The sequence below is a fragment of the Calcarisporiella thermophila genome (genome assembly GCF_041956535.1).
Source record: "Calcarisporiella thermophila strain CBS 279.70 unplaced genomic scaffold VTP21scaffold_25, whole genome shotgun sequence".
Lineage (NCBI taxonomy): Eukaryota > Fungi > Calcarisporiellomycota > Calcarisporiellomycetes > Calcarisporiellales > Calcarisporiellaceae > Calcarisporiella > Calcarisporiella thermophila.
In genome coordinates, this window is record NW_027192215.1 from 26170 (window position 1) to 45912 (window position 19743).

The following is a 19743-nucleotide window of genomic DNA, read 5'->3' on the forward strand; positions in this document are numbered from 1 at the left end:
TACTGTAGCTACTCCCATAAATAAACTGAAAATAGGAGCATCCAGCGCTCTTTAAAATTTATATCATTCTATGAAGCTAATTAAGCTTCAAATCACTCAAACAAAAAACTCCTATCCAGTAAGTCGCTGTGCACCATCGATCCTAATATTTGTACCATTTAAATAGCGATTCTCGATGACATGCAGGACCAATTTTGCGAATTCACTTGGTCTCCCGTAGCGATACGGAAACCTTAAGAATTGCTGCATGTATGGAAAAATAACGGGATCTTTTTCCGAGAGCATACCAGTCTCTATATTCGAATATTGTAATTGTCAGTGATTCATTTTTCGATTGATAAGGCCAAAAATTAGAGAGTAGTAGTATATACCAAATGTTCCCGGAGAAATCGTCATCACACGAACACACTTGTCAGCCAATTCCTTTGCCAGAACTTGTGTCAACGCGTTGATTGCTGCCTTCGAAGCAGTATATGGCAATGTACCAATCAAATTGTCTTCAGCTGTTATTGAAGAAGTAGTGATCAATACGCCTCTTTCGCCTAGAATTATGATTACGTTGTTAGATTTTTTTTTTGGATCGATGTTAACTAGTTTTTACCTTCTTCATCAGGTTCAACTCCTACTAGTTTAGATGCTGCTATTCGACAAATAATGATAGTTCCCATCAAATTAGTTTCTATGTTCTCCCTAATATACTCCATATCCAGTGTTGTCCCATCATCTTCCACCAATTTTCTGCCGTTTGCCGGAATCCCCGCGCAATGTACAACGCCACGAAAGGATCCAAATTTTGATATGCCTTTTTCAAGGGAAGAATTAACATTTTCCTCGGATTTTATGTCAGTTGGTCCAGGCCAAAAGGATCGAGATCCGAGCTCTCTTTCAAGATTAGAGCCTCGCTCTTGACTGCGACCCATTAGAATCACATTAGCCCCATTAGCAACAAGAATTCTAGCAGTTGCCTCTCCCAGGCCTCTTGTTCTATGTTAAAAAGGAGTATGAGTCAGTAAGCGAACTAAACTTAAGTACAGAATTTACTAACGCCCCCGTGACAGCAAAGGTATTCCCTTGTATTTTCATATAGAGTAGGTTATTAAAGCACAAATGAATTTCTCACAGAATCCAGAAAGATTTACGAATGTTACTTAATGTATACTTCATGAGATAATTCTTTTTTCTAATAGTTTCAGCTAGGGTTTAGTCTTAGTCATTAGTCAAATTGCCTAAGATGCTTGGACCTGGTGACATGGACCCATGTTTATTACCTCAAGAATATGACTGTGGGGCATATTAGGTTCTGAAAATATTTCCAATTGGTATTTAATCTAAACAGAGAACACGTTGTATCCATAAAATACGCATATATTCTTTACAGCACCACTTAAGGTTGCTAGTTGGCATAATAGGCACACTTGATGTCCCCAAGAGAATTACGAGTACTACTCTATATCAGAGGCAGTTCAGTTTTTGAGCTTTTGTGCCATTACTCTCAACAAGGAGCTTAAATTGAGCATTATTAAAGGTGCAATCAAACTTATGGACAAAATTGGGCAGATTTAAAGTCTAATATCACCCCTTTCATTCTGATACAAAACTTTGGAGAGTTTCCAGTGCAGACCCTGGTAGGATTACTGCCGAGTTCTTCTAGAAACAATCGGGGAACGTGGTAATAACATAGTAAACTTCTAAAGAATGTGGGTGAAAAAAGTAGAGCACTATATTTTATCCTCCCGAATCAAGCACCTATCGAATGCCAGCAAAAATTAACAAATTAGTAAATTAAGTTATCTGTGGAAGAGGATATTGAATCAAGCTTGCGGAAAATAGAGACATTTCAAATTAAAAAAGAAAAACCAGTTTAGCCTACATTGTGCCCAGCACTTGACCCGTCGTTAGCAAATAACATAATTCGAAAATTAAAACTAGGCCGTCGACTCGATTCAATTTATGGAGATAATTATACTAAGTTGGTTTTGTAGTCGTGGCGATCTTTTTCTCTTAATATGTTTGAAAACAAAAAAAAATATCCTAGAGTTAAACGCTTGAACTTAATGAATTTGGATCAGGGTTGATAGGACTACTCATTGGATTAGGGAAGAGGGAATATTTCACTGGCTCTGTACTATGCGACACCAATTATAGCATTAACAGGGTAAAAGTGAGGAACTTTTTCAAGATATTAAACCATGCTCGGATAATGCACATGATATTGTCGAAGCACGAGCGAATTCTATAGATAGAAACGATCGATCCTCAAAACTGCTCGGTTGAACCAGATGTGGAAATGTAAAACAATGGCAGAGGCATTGAGTTTCGTGCTTGGTCAGCGGTCTGTGACATTGGGAATGTTACATCGAATGATTCGGATACTCTGGATTCGCATTTAATCAATATCTCCATAACATTTATTGAGTTTCAATTTCAACAAGCTTTGACACGGGCTGGAATCTTGATTGATATTTGAAGTGAAAATCTAGGTGAAAATCTACTGTAAACCAGTAACGATGTATTTTATTTTCCATTAATAATCCCGATTTCATCCATTCGAATTCCCATTTCATATGCGAAAACTATTCTTCTCTTCCACATTTGCAACCGCGTCGACATGTATTCTGCTACCCCTCACGAAGGACATTGTACTAGACAAAAGAAAAGAAGATCCCGACAAGCGTGCATTGGTTGTCGTCGGAGAAAACAAAAATGCGATGGCAATCTGAATGGTTGTTCACGCTGCCAATTCTATGGTATTGAGTGCGTCTTCGCTATCCCGCTTGTCCGTAGAGGTCGCCCTCGGAACTTGCTATTGCAGAAACACGAAAACATGTTTTTCTCGTCTGATTCTGGTGAACAATCCCAAGGCGGCGGTCTCGTTCAGAAGGATCCCACTGATTTTGATCGATACTTCATCGGATTGAATGTGAGTCATGTATAATGTTACGAGAAATTATCATTTTATCTGATTTTTATTTTTGTACTTTCTCCTAGCTAATACACACATCCTCTTCTGCTTATTTTCCAATATGGAAAGTCCGCTGGGCTCAAGAGACGCGAGTTGCTCATGCTCCGGCCGCCCATAACTTTAGCAACCATTTTCTCAGCATTCTCATTAAAAAGATGAGCGCCTTGTCTTTAGATGAAAATCTCTCCAAGCCTATTAACATTATCACCAACGATCCTCCAACTAAAAATGTTGCCGCGGCGATTTTATTTACGCATAGAGATCCGCTTAAGTCTATCACACTTCCGATGGCATTGAAATTGATTAATGCGTGGTTCTCGAATCATGCATTTCCCTTAATTCTCAACCGCACGCTCATGATTCAGGATTATTGCACCAATCGTATTGATCCTTTTTTATATGCAGCAGTTTTTGGTAAAGGATTGAAATTGGATCCAGACCCCAGGTCGTGGGACCAAGGAACTATATTCTTGGATTACGCTCAAGCATTGTGGGAAAGAGAACCATACTTTCCTTGTTTATCAAGACTGCAAGGTCTCTATATCCTGGGTGGATATATGGCTTCAGCAGGAGAGTTCCGAAAATCGTTACCCTTCATAGCGGCCGCTCTTACGATGGCCGTAGAATTGCGAATTCATGAGCAAGATTCGGATCAATTTGACCAAATACTTGATCCAGTTGAGCGTGAGCTTCGAAATAACATATGGTGGGCGCTACGCATTTCAATGACCTGGGGAGCATTTCAAATCAACTGTGCCTTAAACGGCAAAATCATGAATGCATCCATAAAACTACCGGTCAAGAATGAAAATGACTCGGCACTTTTCGCGTTGGATAAGCGATATGGTCAACTACTATATGAAACGGAGCATATTCATTTGATTCGGTCGTTTCACACTTGCGCTTATCTGACTACCATCACATCAAGTATATGGCAGCGAACAGCTACATCATTCCCCTGCCCATTCAATATGCTAGGAATTAAAGTTCCTAAGGAGTCGAATGGCGCACCAACACAATCCAACTTTAGCCTAGGAAACATCTCTGACGACTTGAATAAAACGATAATGGCACTACCAACCGACCTTGATCCTGTCTATGCTGCAGAGATGTTGCTATTTCTTCATACTCTCAAGATCCACACACTCTTCATAAGCGAAGGCACCTGTTCAACTCCGATTCTTAATGTGGATACCATCCCAGAGTATTCTACTTCTGCAGATGTAATTGTGAACCTCTCCGAAATACTACTGGAGAATCCAGAGAGTGTGCATCTGCACCCCATCATGGCCTTTGGGCTGAACACTAGTGCTAGTATTTACTCCATCATTGCAGGGTCCAGAATTCTCAATATGAAAAAAGAAGCCGTTGCCAATTTACGTAAGACCATAGGTTTACTCAGTAGCCAAAAAATTTTATATCACGATCCAATAATCGTGCAAACAATTGAGCGCATCTTGTTATATGCCGATAATGAGCAGATGGAGTTGCAAGCACAAACAGAAAATACAATGGAAATGGTCTTAGTTCCGCGCGTAGGGTTAGGCTCGTTGACTAATGTAGAGAGAGCCGAAGAAGATGCCACTCAAAATTTTACATTGAATGTTTTATTAATTCGCCCACTGGAGCAATCTGCCTTGAGCTGGTCGACTGAAGCTTCCTTCCCCTCGTTTTTTACACCAGAGCAGCTCCAGAATCCGTCTAGTAACCCACTGAATGACTCGAAAATAATCGTGTCACCCTCACTCCTTTATTCAACCTCCTCCTATACTGCCGGCGAAGAATATAAAGTAAATTCAGAACAACCATACATTTTATCGGCCAACGTTTCTAACCCAGAGCAAGTTCAGGCTATGGAATCGCTGGACTCCTCTTTATCGGTCTCGCTTGCCTCTCCAGAACAAAATTTGGCTATTAATATTGAAATCCCAACACTTCTCTCAAGTGCAATTCAGGATGCTTTTCTCAATTGCTTAACCCCAACGTAGACAACAATACCTTTAAGCTGAAGAAAAATCCATTCCATCTGCTAACATATTATACGGGATTTATGAGATTTGGGCAGAGACGAAGCTACTAAGCTGGCTGATAATTGTAGGAAAGGTGTAAACCTCCTAGACAGCCTCTCCCATGAGAATATGGGCACTGGTATGTAGTCTAAAACCAAAATACTGGGAGGTATTTAAATGGCTAGCTAGGTTGGATTTCATTAGACGTATTCTTGCACAATAATATATATATAATGAGAAGATTTGCACTGGAATCTCTTTTCAGGATGCAAAGTTGAGCCTTGTAATTTTCAATTGTAAATTGTGAAATTTTTCTGTAAAGTTTGTGTTCGATCATTTTCCATTTGCTTGTATTTTTTAACCATTTATTTAATACTATTAATGAACTCTTAACTTCAGGGGGCAACATTATATTATGAAATGGCTTATCTTTAACAGGTTCGAATTAATCTTTCGTAATGCTGGATTTAATGGCTATCTCAGAATGAAGCACTTAGTTTCCAACCTAGTATACAGTATTCTCAAATATGTTTATAACCAATGAAAAAACTTAACTAAGCGTTACCAATTATTATAGCTAAAGATGATGAAATATTTTATCTACAAAAAAGTTCAGTTTGAATTTATAAGGAATATAAGGAAGGACACTTGGTTTTGCAAAGAAAAAATAAAGACAAGGTTTATTCTAAAGACAAAAAGGGAAATTGACTAAAGAAAACTAAGGGAAAAGTGACATTGAGTGATTCCTAAAACTAATTCTGACGAATGATCGTGTGTCTTAAATAATGTAAAAAGGATAAAAGTATAACTAAGCTAAAGTGGGTTTTCATGGGTAAATGCTTGTATTGTTCTTGGCGGATGGGTGTTGCTTGGTCTTTGATGGATCAAGGTCGATGCTAAGCAAAGGTTCTAAGGACATTGAACTTGGCTAAGTTCATTTCCTTACAGAATTCACTACAGAAAAAACCTCTGCATCAAACCTTTTAACAATTAACTGCAAGACTGATAGCTTTTTCATGCAGCTATCTATTAGTTTGAAGTTTATAAATTCAAATAACTTTAAAAAATATTTTTTGCAAGCTTTCTAAGAATGGTGATGGTTGTAAATTATAGAGTTTAATAGTATCCAATGATTACAAAAAAGTAATTACAACAAAAGAAAGTGATTACCGAGAGTAAGACTCTCTTTTTTGGAGAAATTAAGAGATTACATAAATTAATATATCTATATGTAATCATAATAAATAGTGGTATACATTAAATAAATACCGACTTTAGTGGTCGTTAATCTACTCGCGAGCTGGGGCGCAACCGTCACCGCTGTGAGTGTGCTCTTTGTCAGCAGCACGGGCAACAAAATCGCGCTTCACCTTGGGATTTCTGACGCTGGAAACATCCTTTTGGTAGTAGGCAATTCCGTGTGCAATAGCCTTGGCATTAGTAATGAATGCTTTCTTGTTAAGATTCTTGATGTTGTCGCAAGCAGCATGGTAGCACTTGTCATAAGCTTCGCCAGCCTTGCCGCCAAATAGTTTCTCCTCTTCCTTGGACTTCTTGCCCTCAGCTCCTGTATCAACACCACCAGAGGGAATACCGGCAGCAGCGAAGGGTCCTACATCAGAACGGCTGTAGGGGAATTTGTCGGCAACATAGGCGATCTTGTTCTTCTTGAAATAGTCCACAAACAATTGAGTCACTTTTTCGGAGCCAGGAGGAAGAGGGGTATTGTCACTATCGCCATTGTACACGTTGATTCTGTAGTTGGGTGAAGCAATCATATCGAAGTTCAACATCACTGCAATCTTCTTGATTTCTTCCTTGCTTAGTTGTTTGACATAGTGCTCAGAGCCCAAGAGTCCGAATTCTTCAGCGGAGAACCAGATAAAGCGCACCTTGTTTTTGGGTTTAGCATTGCGCATTTGGTAAGCAACCTCAAGGAGGGCAATAGAACCAGAACCGTTGTCGTTAAGTCCAGGGCCATCCACAACGGAGTCAGAGTGTGCTCCAACAACTACCACGTTATTCGGGTCACCATGTTTAGTCTCGGCAATGACGTTGTAGGTCTTGCGGTCCTCGTTGATCTGGACAAGGTTCAAGTTCAATTTCACCTTCTTGGATTTGCTCAACTCGATCAATTGCTTGCCGCTCTCCTGAGTGATACCTCCAGTGGGGATCTTGCTAATATTCTCATTACCCAATGTTCCACGAACAGGCTCATTAGGAACATTGTTGAATACTACAACCCCAATAGCTCCATGCTTGCCGGCAATCAACGACTTGTTGTTGAAAGAACATCCACCACGCTCAATCAAGGCAATCTTACCCTTGACATTCACATCCTTGTAGTCACCATCCTCACAGCCAGTGGTGCCCTTTTCTCCGGCAACATCAGGAACTACAGCAAATTCAGCAGTGACTCCCTTCTTAGGGGTGCTAGCCGAGTTGGTCATGGCAAATATTGGGATATCAATGTTCTTTTTTTTATCTCCGAGCACAGTCAGCTTTTGCGAGACGGTGTGCGAGAATCGCGCAGTGAAGGGCTGGAGCTTAACCTTGTAGCCAGCTTTCTTGGTGATCTCCTGGATGTACTTGATGGTAAGCTTGTGGCCTTCGGTACTGAAGGCACGAGTATTTTGGTGTTTCTTGGCGAAGCCATTCAGTTTCTCAGCATGCTTCAACAAGTTGTTGAGCTTGATTTTGTCAACGAGCCATTTGGTATTGCCTTGATTATGGTGGAAAGAAGCAACTTCTTTGTGGTTATGTTTAGGCTCTGCAGCCACAAGAGTAACAAGGAGGGTAGCAACAAGGAAGGAAACCTTCATGTTTAGCTAGGTTGAGGAATATTATGAGGAGGGGGGTGAAAGAAGAATTAAAGAGAAGAGAAAAGGAAGGTAAAGATTAAAACGAAAATAGAAAATCAATTAAAGAGGGAAAGAGAGGAAAGGGAAAATTAGAGAAAAGAAGGGCAATTAGATGACTAGAGTTGAATAAACTTAGCTGGTAGAGCGCCGAGCTTGATATTTATATGCGTTTTATTTTCCAACTGACTCCAACTGTTCGATTATATTTCCTCTCTCTCGATTTTTTTTTCGCAAGTCTGTGCTTCTGTACGACAGTATTCGGTGTTTCTCAATTCAACGCAATTCAAACCTATACTAACGTAATTTCTGAGCTCGAAGTTCAGAGTTTGAACATATATACTGATTTTAACAGCATAGAGATATTCAAATCAACTTACTTTTATTGCAATATTCTATTATATTGTCCCGAAGATGTGTTTAATAACCGGTACATGGTTTTACTTCCCTGATTATTAACTGGTTTATTTACTACTTTCCTCGTGATCTTCGAAGCTTTGTCCCAGTAAGCTGCAAAAGTTTCTCGCAAAGTTTTGGCTAGGTGTAACCTTACACACCAGTCCTCGTGATGACGCGAAAAGCCAGCTAGGAAAAATTGAGCTAACCGTCAACAAATCTTAGGCTTTTCCATTCCTTGAGGCAACTTGCACAAGATGAAAAGAGCTTAAAGTGTCCGCGCCTCATAATCATTGAAGAACATCATAGTTTGGATTGGTAGAAATATTAATGGCTACTAATTTTCTATCCCGATTCTATCCCGTTTCTATCCCGTTTCTGTTCTGGTAGAATTGTGCGATTGTAAGATAAACAATTGCACAATCACGGTGAGCTTGCGTAAATGGATTAAAGATGCCTAGGATGGGCAGATAGAGTACGTTAAATTTAAACCAATAGCTGAAAACCTATTAGGATTATCCGCTATTTATGTTGTGTTACTTTTGCGAATGGTATGTTAATTTAGAGTTAATTACGACGAACGAGTAAGCCAACGCTTAGTTCGGTATTTCCTTCCCATCGTGTGAAAATTGGATCATCACTTCTCACTCTCTACATATATGATTTTCTGTTACTCTGCGGCGAATACTGAAATCGATAATCCTAAGAAAGACGCCAGTGAAACAATATCAATTGTTTATTGTATAGTTGTTTAGTTTTAAAGTAGGATCAACAACTTAGATTTAAGCACATTTTTATCTGCTCAGCCTTCTCCTCGACCTTATTCCATAAAATCTAGCTAAGTTGGAATTCAGCAACTAAAGACTTTTACGTCCTACTCTAGATTTCGGGTTGGGTAGAATAACAATTGCCATTATTTGTAAAATAAAATCCACGGTTCTCCTTTTACATTTTGTACACATGACATGTTAACCAAATTCCCATATACATAAAGAATATTCAACGTGCACATCTCATCTTGAATATTTACAAGCTTTGGGTTACCACTACAATTCGCAAACGTAAAATATCTGCTCGGACAGGAACGTTCTGGAAAAATGATTATCTCAGAGCTAGAGATAGGGAAAGCTATTCGAAATCTAAGCTTTCTTTACTCTTTTCCGCTATTCCCGTTTTATTTTTTCCACTATCAAAATACCAATGACTCAATTCACCAGATTGTTCAAGAAAAGATGCTTAAATTTATAGCATTATGCTTTAATTTTATATAATAATAGCACTATGTATAAACCCATTCAATTGATATCAAAAGTACATAGCCACATTCCTAAATTTCTTGGCGAGGCCTAGACACTGTTAAAAAATAGATTCAGTAACTGAATAGTCATTGGCTGTAAAGGCGGGTGCGACTCTCATAAACATTATATAGGCCACATCACCAATAACAAAGCAGTCTAGCTTGTGAGATAGTAAGTAGATATTCCTGGATTTAAAATAATCCCAGATGAAATATTAATAGAAATCACATCCCTTAACGAAGTTATAATATACAGTGTCTACAATTTTCTTTTATTTCTTTACTATTGAAGTGTAACGGAAATGTTTCATCGAAAACCCTGTTTGCTAAGCTTTTTTTAAATGCCTCTAGAATGCCAAAATATAATGCTATACGTCATACTAAGTTGTTTTCACTATATGGATCGAGACATTAGTGAATAAAAATAATACTATCAGTTGTTGGAATAAAGAAATGTTTACATTAAAAGCCATGCCTCGAGTTTGCTAAATATATACTTTTGAATAGATTTTGGAGGAATATAAAAATACAAACATCTGTAGCCAGAATTCAGTCATCAATTTCATTATCCTCAGCATGAAATCTACTTCCATTACTAGTTTGATTCTGTTGGCAATCATTGCCTGCACGCAGGTTCAAGGCGCACCACCTGTCTCTGGAAAAGAGACCCCGGGGAACAAGGCTTGGGCTACAGCTAGTGCAACCAGCATCGAAAATTCAGAAACTGCGAGAGTTGAAGTGGGAAACACAACACTTCCCCCTCTATCAGAGTCATCCTCAGATGTTCACATTAAGGAACTCCCTGAACTTATTCGCAGTAGACTAGACCAGCTGAAAGAGGTTTTCTCTGAAAAAGAGATAATAGAGATTGGGAAGATGTTTAACGACAATAAACATTCTGGGAAAAAAGGCCAGCCTGCTGCTATTGCTACCGCTAGAGCCAAAAATGCGGCTGATATTGCAGGAACTGATGCTAATGCCATTGCTACTGCGGAAGCTACTGCTGTTGCCCCTTCCGATGTTTGCAATGAACTTGCGAAAAGGAAATTCAACTGCAAATAATGCAGTTACACTCAACAAGCTCGATCTTTAATATAACTTTCCAAGTAGTACGCGCATAAAATATTATACACGTATAAAGTGAGCTTTATGTAAACAGTGTCTATATTAAGCTAAAGGCCTATATAAATCCATCTAAATAAATGAATACACATCAATCTATCTCTCCAAGAATCCTGTATACTAATTGGTCGGATTACTTAATTTGACAACATTAATGTATTCTCTCAAGAAAATTCTTAGAGTTTTGCAACTTCGTGGCAGCTATTAAGGTTGATATGTTTTGTCTTGAAATTTGAGTTTAATTGTGATTTTAATATAATATATTTATGAGATTTTAATAATATTAAGAAAGACTTGTCAATTATCGGTCCGTATTCCTTTTTTATAGTATGTCAAGTGGATTCTCAGATTTGCAAATAAAGATTATAGTATAATATCTGACATTTATTGTATGGTAGCATTAATTACATTGAAAATTTTGTAGAGGCATAAAAAAGGTCATTTCTTTCCGTATTTCTTCAGCAAAAAGTCGCTAAGCTTATCCCATTTCCATTTGCTCTGCCCCGGATTGAGAACTTCATTATCATTCTCTGAATGATCAAGTGACCCATTTCCCATACAAATGCACAGGTTTTTCTCGAACGAGAAGTCGGCATTAGTGGCTCGCTCTTGATCTTTTACGGAGACGTATTTTCGTTCAATCTTATCGGAAATAGCCTTTTCAAATAAACTGCACGCTTCGTTGAGTGTAATATTATCACCAGTGATTACTAGCTCTCGATTTGCAAACTTTGTATGCTGCACAGATTCAGCAACGCAACGGCCTACATCCCGATATGACGTGAAACTAACCTTTTGTTCACCATCCCCAACAATGGTCCATTGGCGCGAATCGGTATCAAATCCGAACCATGGACCAAAGCTTTCTTCCATGAAGAGGCCAATGAAAAAGGCAGTATATTCAATTTTACTCGCTTTTACATCCTCCAAGTGTGCATTCTTGTCATCCCATTCGGTATGTACTGGAATATTGTAACGCAATTTGCCTGGGCTATGATTCATTCCGAACTCACTTGGGAGATAGCGCTTTACACCAGTTGCTTTTGCTGCTTTCAAGATTTCAGATAATATTTTAGGTGCATCGACACTTTTGAAGCCAAGCGTGTTGATCAATACATCGGTATTGGCCAGCGCATTTTGCAATGCATTCTGGTCATTATAATTTTTGATCTCGACAATAGTTGCGCCAAGCTTCTTCAGCGCCTTAGCTGCCTCAGACTGAGATGACCGTGTTAAAACGCGAACCTCTGAAAATGCTCCTGTGTCGAGAAGTCCTCGAACGATGGCAGAGCCTAAGCCACCAGTTCCACCAACAACAGTAATATTGCGATAATTGGTTGCCATTGCTAATATAAAGTAAACAGGAGAGAAAGATTCAAAAATCAATTGTCCAAGCTTGCTTCAACTTTTTTTTGTCTCTGAGAATGCTCTTAAATACCATCATATATTAATAATGCAAGAATTAATAATGCATTACATTTGAAACATCTAAATTTGCGAGGGTTATGGATTGTTAAGGGTATTGTAGAGTTCCAGATATAATATTCCGCAGAGATCACAACGTCTCTAATAAAATGCACCCATTATTTTGATAGCAAAGTGTCATTAAGTCATTTCTGCAAAACTGAAAGATATAACCATCGTTATAACTACCGGTTTATAAAATAATTCAATATATAAATATATAATTTTAAATTCAACTTCCTGCGAACTACTGATTTTTATCAATAACCTGGTCTTCTTGGCTTCTATTCTAGAAATAAGATGATTGCTTTTTTTCAAAAATATCAACACTCCCACGCTCCTTATCTATTGCCTAGAGTGTAAAAACTCTTCGGAGCCAAGAAAAGACCCATGTTGTAGCTCCTATTACGTGGCAATTTGAAATCTAATTGAGCCATTTTACTAATCCGGTTCAAACTGTAGATCTGGATTACCCCGCTTCAACCGTTTCTAAAACCGAATACTATTTTCTTTACGTTTAAGAGGTTCCAAGCAAGGTATATAGGATAGGTTTTCCGTCGCCAAACTCGACCATTTGAGCTTGCCCATGCTACATTTTAAAAAATTAAAAAGAAATATCATTAAAGAATTTCAGGATAGAATACTGTGGTAATCTTTTGTCAATTACTAGAGTGAATATTTTGAATTCTTTGATTTCGATACTGTAACGTTAACAATGTTCTCATATTATGCTTATTAATAACATAAGTCGGCCTTAAATAAATTATATAAAATTTACTATATTGGGTACATGATGTAATCTTCGGATTGCCTATATAAATGAACAATAGATATCTTGACATAATCGTAACTTACTCATTTTTATAATGGCAACCAATTATCGCAATATTACTGTTGTTGGTGGAACTGGTGGCTTAGGCTCTGCCATCGTTCGAGGACTTCTCGACACAGGAGCATTTTCAGAGGTTCGCGTTTTAACACGGTCATCTCAGTCTGAGGCAGCTAAGGCGCTGAAGAAGCTTGGCGCAACTATTGTCGAGATCGAGAACTACTTTAAGCAAGAAGATTTGAAGAGCGCATTGGCGTATTCCGATGTGGTGATCAATACTTTTGGATACAACAGAGAAGATACACTCAAGGTTGCAAATGAAATTTTGAGAGCTGCAAAGGCAGCTGGAGTGAAGCGCTATATACCAAATGAATTTGGTACTGACCCCCGCCCTGGGAAATTGCGCTACCAAAATTCGGCGCATCATGAATTGCACGACAAAGAAAAGCATCTCAATTTAGTTAAGGAGAGTGGAATTGAGTATACTACATTCTATGTTGGCTTCTTCATGGAGGGGACCTTCGGCCCATGGTTCGGATTTGATACCGATTCGCGCCAATGGACCATTGTTGGGGATGGTAAGCAAAAAGTGAGTTTCACCTCGCACCGTGACATAGGTCGTTGCGTTGCGGAATCTGTAAAGCATATAAAGTTTGCAAACCGAGAGCTTTCTATCGGAGGCGACACTATTACACTTGACGAGGCATGCAGCTATTTTGAGAATGCTATCGCCGATAAAATCGAGCGAAAATACGTCTCCGTGAAAGAGCAGGAGCAAAGTATCGATGAGAGCTTTTCATTTGAGAAAATGCTATGTTTATTCGCCGGAGACGGGTCGCTCGATCACTGGAAGAATGATAATGAAGAGCTCAATTCGGGAGAGAGCAAATGGAAATGGGACAGGCTAATTGATTTTGTTACAAAGTTATATGGACAGGCATAGCCAACATCGCTGGCTCTTTTTTCGCACTCTCCTTTTTGATATACCTATATTTATTCTTATTTTCGACATGCTAGAGACGTTTCTATTGAATATTTTGTTTATTTTCGGCAAATAATAGAACATGTGATTAGCACTTTGTCCTATCAATCCGATCAATATACCTTTCAAATAATTTAAAATTTCCTAAAGGTCTAAGCAGTTTGAACCCAATAAGTCGAGTTTGCCATTTCGTTCCCCACACTAATTGCGGTTTAATTTAATAATGACACTGCCTACCATCGATCAACTCAATACTCTTCCTATTGAGGATTTCACACGAACCACTTCGCTTCTTTTTGAACCTACGCCTACGCTTGCAAATCATCTTTTCGCTCGCCGTCCGTACTCCTCTTACGATGTTTTTCTAAATACCGCAACGGAATTGACCAAAAATCTACCTTTTGATGACCGTCTGGAAATAATTAATGCACATCCTCGCATAGGTGCTGCAAAACAAGGTCTCTCTGCACTTTCCAAAAAGGAACAGTCAACTGGTGGTGATGATCCGGCTACCAATGCTAAACTTCATGATCTGAATGATTTGTATGAGCAAAAGTTCGGCTTCCGATTTGTGGTTTTTGTAGCGGGCAGAGCGCGTAAAGAAATAATACCCGTGTTGGAGGAAAGACTAAAGAATACTCGGGATGAGGAATTAAATAAAGGACTGGAGGAAATGATGGCGATAGCATGGGACAGGCTTAAAAAACTAACAGCTGAATCGGAATGAATTGAGGTTCAAAATACCTTATCCATTTCAGCAAAATAAAGAATGTTTTATATATTATGAAATCAAATTTATGATAATACAAAGAGCACAAGACACGTAGTAAATTATGAGTTTTCTCTATAAGAATATTTCATCAATCCCTCCAAAAAAATTGCTTATTCACTCTTACCGCTGTTATCCAACCCGTTGTAAGGTATAGTGATCATGAGTGGCACCGAGTCACTCCGAAGGCGTGAATGGAAAAAGTTAAGCGAATCTACCACCTTATCTATATTCCCGCTTGTTTCTTCCATTGCACCGTCTACCCTCTTTCCAGCTAGCGTCGCATGATCCCCTCTCCGTTTCCGAATAAGCTTCCATAGTAATGGCGCAGCAATAAGAGTGAGGGAGGTCACTGCAATCAGCAGATAATAGACTTCTCGCGTGATCACGCCCAGCTGTTTTGCCCGTGATGCCAACACAAATCCGAATTCGCTGATCTGAGCAAGCCCAATCGCCATAGTGGACGATTGCTGTAGCTCAAACCGGAAGAGGACAAGCACGATTGAGGTAATCATGTATTTGAAACCAATTACCGCTGCAGTCAAGGTAATAAGCAGTAAACTGGTGTCAACAAGGAAAGATGGGTATACATGCAGTCCTATGGATGCAAAGAAAAGACACGCAAATACGTCGCGTACGGGCTCCATCATTGATACTGCCACCTCGAAATTGGCACGGCGAGAGCGGAGAATGACACCTGCAACAAAGCATCCAAGCTCCATCCCCACTCCCAAAAGCTCTGAGATGAGCAACATCGTGAGGCATAGACACAAGTATCCAAGTAACAGGAGCTCGTGGCTTGCATGCAAGCGCTTGAATAATTTTGATACCATAAATAGGCGGTAGAGAAGATAGCTGACTGCTCCGAAGACCAAGATGGACCCAGCTAGCTTGCCAATGGCAAGAAAGATAGCGAGCCCAGGTTTGGAGAGAGCCGGAGTCACTGCCTAAATCAATTAACATTTTCAGTGGTTTCGATATATATATATATATAGTAGGAAATAAGGAGTTACCAGCATTAGCCCCAGCAAAACATCCTGCATTACAAGCAAGCCATAGAGCGGTTCCAAATCATCTGCTCGTACCGATTTGACTACCACGGCAGTGCTTGAGAGGGATATACATGCTCCTACGAATACTGCCTCCTTTAAGCTTGAACCAAGTATCATTCCACCGATGACAAAGCAGGCAATACTGAGAAAGAGAATTAGCAGAGCACCCCCAAGGGCAATGCGCCACATAGCTCGGATTTTATCAAAGGAGAACTCGAGGCCCAGTACAAATACAATGAGAATAACACCAAGCTGCGCCAGAGATTCCACTTGAATAATCTCTTTGATGACATTGAAGCCAGCGGGTCCAAGAATGCAGCCAGAGAGAATATAACCAAAAAACGCTATAAGTCATGATAGAAAAAGAACAATACACCGAGATGTACCGAAATTTACTCGTTATGAAATAATATCGATTAAAGAGAGCCACAACACTGTCATTACCTGGCAACCCAATGGAATGAAACAAACACCCCAGGAAAAAACTCACGATAAATATTAAAATTAAATCATGAAGGAAGCGTATATCTATTTGGCACATATTCAGATGACATCATAATAAGCGTATGGATAACCCTATCGAATTGATAGAACTATAATACCTTCATATATAACAGTGGTATCAAAAGGTCGAGTCAGAATATATTGGTTATTCTCCTGGTCTATAAGTGTTACTACTTTTTTAAGCTTTTCCTCATCTGTCTCTTCCCTTCGTTTCCCACCCTCAATCCCTTTTTCTGCCTCACTTTCATCAGCATCTTCAGCTTCGTCATCATCAGTAATTTTTACCACAGTTTCAAGGACTGGCGAATGAGGACTAGGCAAATGATTGTTTCTCCTCAAATCGTTTTCTAAGCGATCCGCATTATGCCTCACCTCCTCGAGAACATCAACAACGATGTCGGCGGCAATATTATGGTCTTCAATTGAGGCATCTGATGATGGTGATGGTGTAAGGGTCTGTGGGTTTTCAGGAAGGGGGCTGCGTTTATTAAATCGAACAAATTTAACATTTGCAGAATTCTGTTCCAAAATAAAAGTGCGAAATGGAATTAGTTATTTAATAAACTAAGGAGTTTTATATTCAAACATAATAGCCAATAGAGAGAGCATAATGTGCAAAGCTTACTGTATCCAATATACTCTCGGACACTACGGTACTGCATAGGGCAGAGAACAGACACAATCCTAGAAGCCATGATCTATGGAGCATTTAGGGAACAATTGGACAGCGGCTCTAAAATTAAGGAACTGGAGGGATGAATAAAAAGGGAACAAAAGCAGATTATAAAGGAAGGAAGAATAACTATCTAAGTGTCTAGATATGAAGTGTTAAAATGATGACAAGAGGAGGTAGCCTAGAGAATCCTATGCTATTTTAATTTCTAGTCACACAATTTGCCTTATATTTGCATATGCCTTTCGATCGATTTTTAATAATGTTTTTCCCCTGAAACTCCTGGTTTTCCTTTTTACTCTTGCCCCTGAGAATTTTTTTTTTTTCTCTTTAGGCCCTTGAAATATCTAGTTTATATATTGAGTATACGAACATGGTGTGTCTTAATTATTTTTCATTAAAGCCTCCCGAAAACTTTTCCCTCTTCTCCATTCCCTCCTTGCTATACATTATGAGACTGCTACTACTTGGCGTAATAGCCTTTTTCGCAACCACTGCTTGCGCGTTCGACCTTAATCTATGGCTGGCATTGTTAAGGTCACAGCTGACGCTTTTGAATCAACAGGTTTTTCAAGACCGTAGAATACCTGTCGATCTCTTTGTCATGTCAAAATGTCCCGATGCTGCGTTGTGTGAGGCAACTTTCTCTAAAGTCATAGAGAGTTCGGATGTTCCGGTAGAGCTTAATCTGCGTTATATCGCGGTGCCCGACGAAAGCAGGCCATTCGGGGGCGCGTGGTATTTGACATGTTAATTTTGTTGGTATGCACACACCTGCTGGGGCTGAATAAATATTTTCAATCTTAGCTTACACGGAGACACAGAGTGTCTGGGCAATATACAAGAGCTGTGCTTTCACGATTCGTGTCCTAAAGCCAACTGGCTTAATTTTGTTAGGTGCATGGTAGTTAGATATGTCTTCTTGTGTGTGCTATCTTGAATAGTCTAGGGTTGACTCTATTCAATTGATCTTAGAATGAGCAGCGTGAATTAATCGGCACGACAGACGAGATTCCACGCAATTGCTGTAAACCATTCCTTATAGCTTGTTTTACTCCTAATACTTACTTTATATATTTTCCGCTAGCTGAGAGAATGGGTTATTCTTATGGACCTGTCCGCGATTGCACTCTCTCTCCACGTGGAAAGGAACTCTTCAAAAAATCCATGCAATTCGTCATTGATAAAGGAGTCCGCTATTCATGCACCGTATTCATCGACAACGAGTATGACTGCATGGTTGATTCTGGCAAATGGCAAAATTGTCGTGGAGGTTCCACAGTACAAGACTTTGTAGACCGGATTCGCAGAGCTGCAAGAAAATAAGCCCCTGCATATGTTGCTCTATCTGTTGAGCCCTTATTCTCACTCAGACTCCAATTTATATTGTGTATATGTAGATTTATTATCAGCTTATATAGAATAAATAAGAAAAAACATCTCATATCTAGAAGATAAGGATTTGCCTTCATCTTTCGTTAATATACACATCGATAACAAATGAAAAAAAAAAATGAGGGGGGGGATCATGTAGAATATAGTGGAAAAAACAAGAGGAAATAAAGAAAAAGGTATAAAAAAGTGTGAGAAATCTAGCCCGCAATCTCTCCAGTGCCAAAATATCCAATACGAGTTACTGATAATGGTAGTGGTATGGTACTCCGGCATGATGTGGTGGTGCCATCTGCGGTGCATTAGGAGCACCAGTTTGGTGCCCATTCACTGACTGGTAAATTGGACTGCGATCGTAATCGTTGGCTCCAAAGGTAGAATGAATGCGTTCAAACCGGCTGAATCGTACATTCTTCGCCTGGCATGGCTGCTTTGACTTATCGAGCCGCTGAGGAAGATAGCCCGACATTCACTTGAGTTGAATTTCAAACTCTAACAAGACAAAAATGGAACGGAAAAAAAAATCAATGACTACTAAACATCAGCAAAGGATGAGCGAAATTTACAACTATGGAAAATAATGCACCGGATAAGGAATGGAAGGTATTGATGATAAGTACTTTATAATATACTCGAATATCTAATTTCCTTTGCACTTCGAACTGGAATGATGAAAGGAATAGAAGAGTATTATAGAGAATATAATACAATTCGAGATAAAGCAAAAAGATGCAAAGGTGGAAAAAGGAGGGCAAAAGCAAGCGTATTCAACCGTCTAATGTATAGTGAGATTCATCGTGAAGAGTTTTCTTTACAGAGAGAAATTTGAGAAAATTAGAAACAAAAAAATGGTAAACTTTGATAAAGTCAAGAAATTGGGATGTGTTTATATAAAACCGATGATGTCAGACGCAAATTGCTTATAGAATAAATCTGAAAATTTTGTCCTCCCAAGAGCTTATTCGAAAGAGGGTTTTTTGATTCTTGTATCTAGTGAGCTACATTTTTCACCCTCTTCACATTATCCGCCTTCCTGTCCTCGACCGCACCAGCACAGCCGGTTGAACAGGATCGATTGCTTGTGATCATTCCTCACACTACGCATCTTTATCTCTTTTGATTTAGCATAGTGGGGGAGATGGAGGGGAAAGACCACGGACAAAAATGGCTTGGCATCTAACTTTTAATTCTTCTGGAATTTCGTTATAATTGTATTTTAGATTGCGGGATTTTTCCAGGGAATAATCGACCTGCTTAGGGACCACAGCCATAAATTTGATAACGGATCCTTGGACAAGGCTGTACACGCTGAGCCTTGCAAGGATAAAAGCAGGCGGAAATAAAAGAGCTGAAAAAAAAGAAAACGTTTTAGTATAAAAAAAAATGAATGCTTCCATAAAACAAAACTGCACCGTTTGTCAGGCAAAGCAAAAC

General features: G+C 39.1%; 11 protein-coding genes across 11 annotated transcripts; 5 read left to right on the top strand and 6 right to left on the bottom strand.

Moving 5' to 3' along the window:
• Nucleotides 1-111: 111 nt before the first annotated feature.
• VTP21DRAFT_6001 (uncharacterized protein) lies at nucleotides 112-1083 on the bottom strand (the record flags this gene model as incomplete). The annotated part of the gene is made up of 4 exons (XM_069396585.1): nucleotides 112-293; nucleotides 372-542; nucleotides 602-984; nucleotides 1046-1083. 4 exons carry the CDS (start codon nucleotides 1081-1083, stop codon nucleotides 112-114), a joined length of 774 nt encoding a protein of 257 aa, XP_069247270.1.
• A 1741-nt stretch (nucleotides 1084-2824) lies between these two features.
• Nucleotides 2825-4950, top strand: VTP21DRAFT_6002 (uncharacterized protein; the record flags this gene model as incomplete). The annotated part of the gene is made up of 2 exons (XM_069396586.1): nucleotides 2825-2920; nucleotides 2989-4950. 2 exons carry the CDS (start codon nucleotides 2825-2827, stop codon nucleotides 4948-4950), a joined length of 2058 nt encoding a protein of 685 aa, XP_069247271.1.
• Nucleotides 4951-6260: 1310 nt separating this feature from the next.
• On the bottom strand, nucleotides 6261-7793 carry VTP21DRAFT_6003 (uncharacterized protein; the record flags this gene model as incomplete). Its single annotated transcript, XM_069396587.1, has 1 exon — nucleotides 6261-7793. One exon carries the CDS (start codon nucleotides 7791-7793, stop codon nucleotides 6261-6263), a length of 1533 nt encoding a protein of 510 aa, XP_069247272.1.
• Nucleotides 7794-10098: 2305 nt separating this feature from the next.
• On the top strand, nucleotides 10099-10584 carry VTP21DRAFT_6004 (uncharacterized protein; the record flags this gene model as incomplete). Its single annotated transcript, XM_069396588.1, has 1 exon — nucleotides 10099-10584. The coding sequence occupies one exon, from the start codon at nucleotides 10099-10101 to the stop codon at nucleotides 10582-10584; it is 486 nt and encodes a 161-aa protein (XP_069247273.1).
• A 498-nt stretch (nucleotides 10585-11082) lies between these two features.
• On the bottom strand, nucleotides 11083-11988 carry VTP21DRAFT_6005 (uncharacterized protein; the record flags this gene model as incomplete). The annotated part of the gene is made up of 1 exon (XM_069396589.1): nucleotides 11083-11988. One exon carries the CDS (start codon nucleotides 11986-11988, stop codon nucleotides 11083-11085), a length of 906 nt encoding a protein of 301 aa, XP_069247274.1.
• Nucleotides 11989-12974: 986 nt separating this feature from the next.
• Nucleotides 12975-13880, top strand: VTP21DRAFT_6006 (uncharacterized protein; the record flags this gene model as incomplete). Its single annotated transcript, XM_069396590.1, has 1 exon — nucleotides 12975-13880. One exon carries the CDS (start codon nucleotides 12975-12977, stop codon nucleotides 13878-13880), a length of 906 nt encoding a protein of 301 aa, XP_069247275.1.
• A 262-nt stretch (nucleotides 13881-14142) lies between these two features.
• Nucleotides 14143-14646, top strand: VTP21DRAFT_6007 (uncharacterized protein; the record flags this gene model as incomplete). Its single annotated transcript, XM_069396591.1, has 1 exon — nucleotides 14143-14646. One exon carries the CDS (start codon nucleotides 14143-14145, stop codon nucleotides 14644-14646), a length of 504 nt encoding a protein of 167 aa, XP_069247276.1.
• A 155-nt stretch (nucleotides 14647-14801) lies between these two features.
• On the bottom strand, nucleotides 14802-16953 carry VTP21DRAFT_6008 (uncharacterized protein; the record flags this gene model as incomplete). Its single annotated transcript, XM_069396592.1, has 5 exons — nucleotides 14802-15635; nucleotides 15702-16084; nucleotides 16185-16268; nucleotides 16343-16763; nucleotides 16870-16953. 5 exons carry the CDS (start codon nucleotides 16951-16953, stop codon nucleotides 14802-14804), a joined length of 1806 nt encoding a protein of 601 aa, XP_069247277.1.
• A 337-nt stretch (nucleotides 16954-17290) lies between these two features.
• On the top strand, nucleotides 17291-18243 carry VTP21DRAFT_6009 (uncharacterized protein; the record flags this gene model as incomplete). The annotated part of the gene is made up of 4 exons (XM_069396593.1): nucleotides 17291-17655; nucleotides 17725-17821; nucleotides 17893-17944; nucleotides 18005-18243. 4 exons carry the CDS (start codon nucleotides 17291-17293, stop codon nucleotides 18241-18243), a joined length of 753 nt encoding a protein of 250 aa, XP_069247278.1.
• An 87-nt stretch (nucleotides 18244-18330) lies between these two features.
• On the bottom strand, nucleotides 18331-18612 carry VTP21DRAFT_6010 (uncharacterized protein; the record flags this gene model as incomplete). Its single annotated transcript, XM_069396595.1, has 1 exon — nucleotides 18331-18612. The coding sequence occupies one exon, from the start codon at nucleotides 18610-18612 to the stop codon at nucleotides 18331-18333; it is 282 nt and encodes a 93-aa protein (XP_069247279.1).
• Nucleotides 18613-18636: 24 nt separating this feature from the next.
• VTP21DRAFT_6011 (uncharacterized protein) lies at nucleotides 18637-19580 on the bottom strand (the record flags this gene model as incomplete). The annotated part of the gene is made up of 3 exons (XM_069396596.1): nucleotides 18637-18801; nucleotides 18876-18971; nucleotides 19491-19580. 3 exons carry the CDS (start codon nucleotides 19578-19580, stop codon nucleotides 18637-18639), a joined length of 351 nt encoding a protein of 116 aa, XP_069247280.1.
• Between the last annotated feature and the right edge of the window lie 163 nt (nucleotides 19581-19743).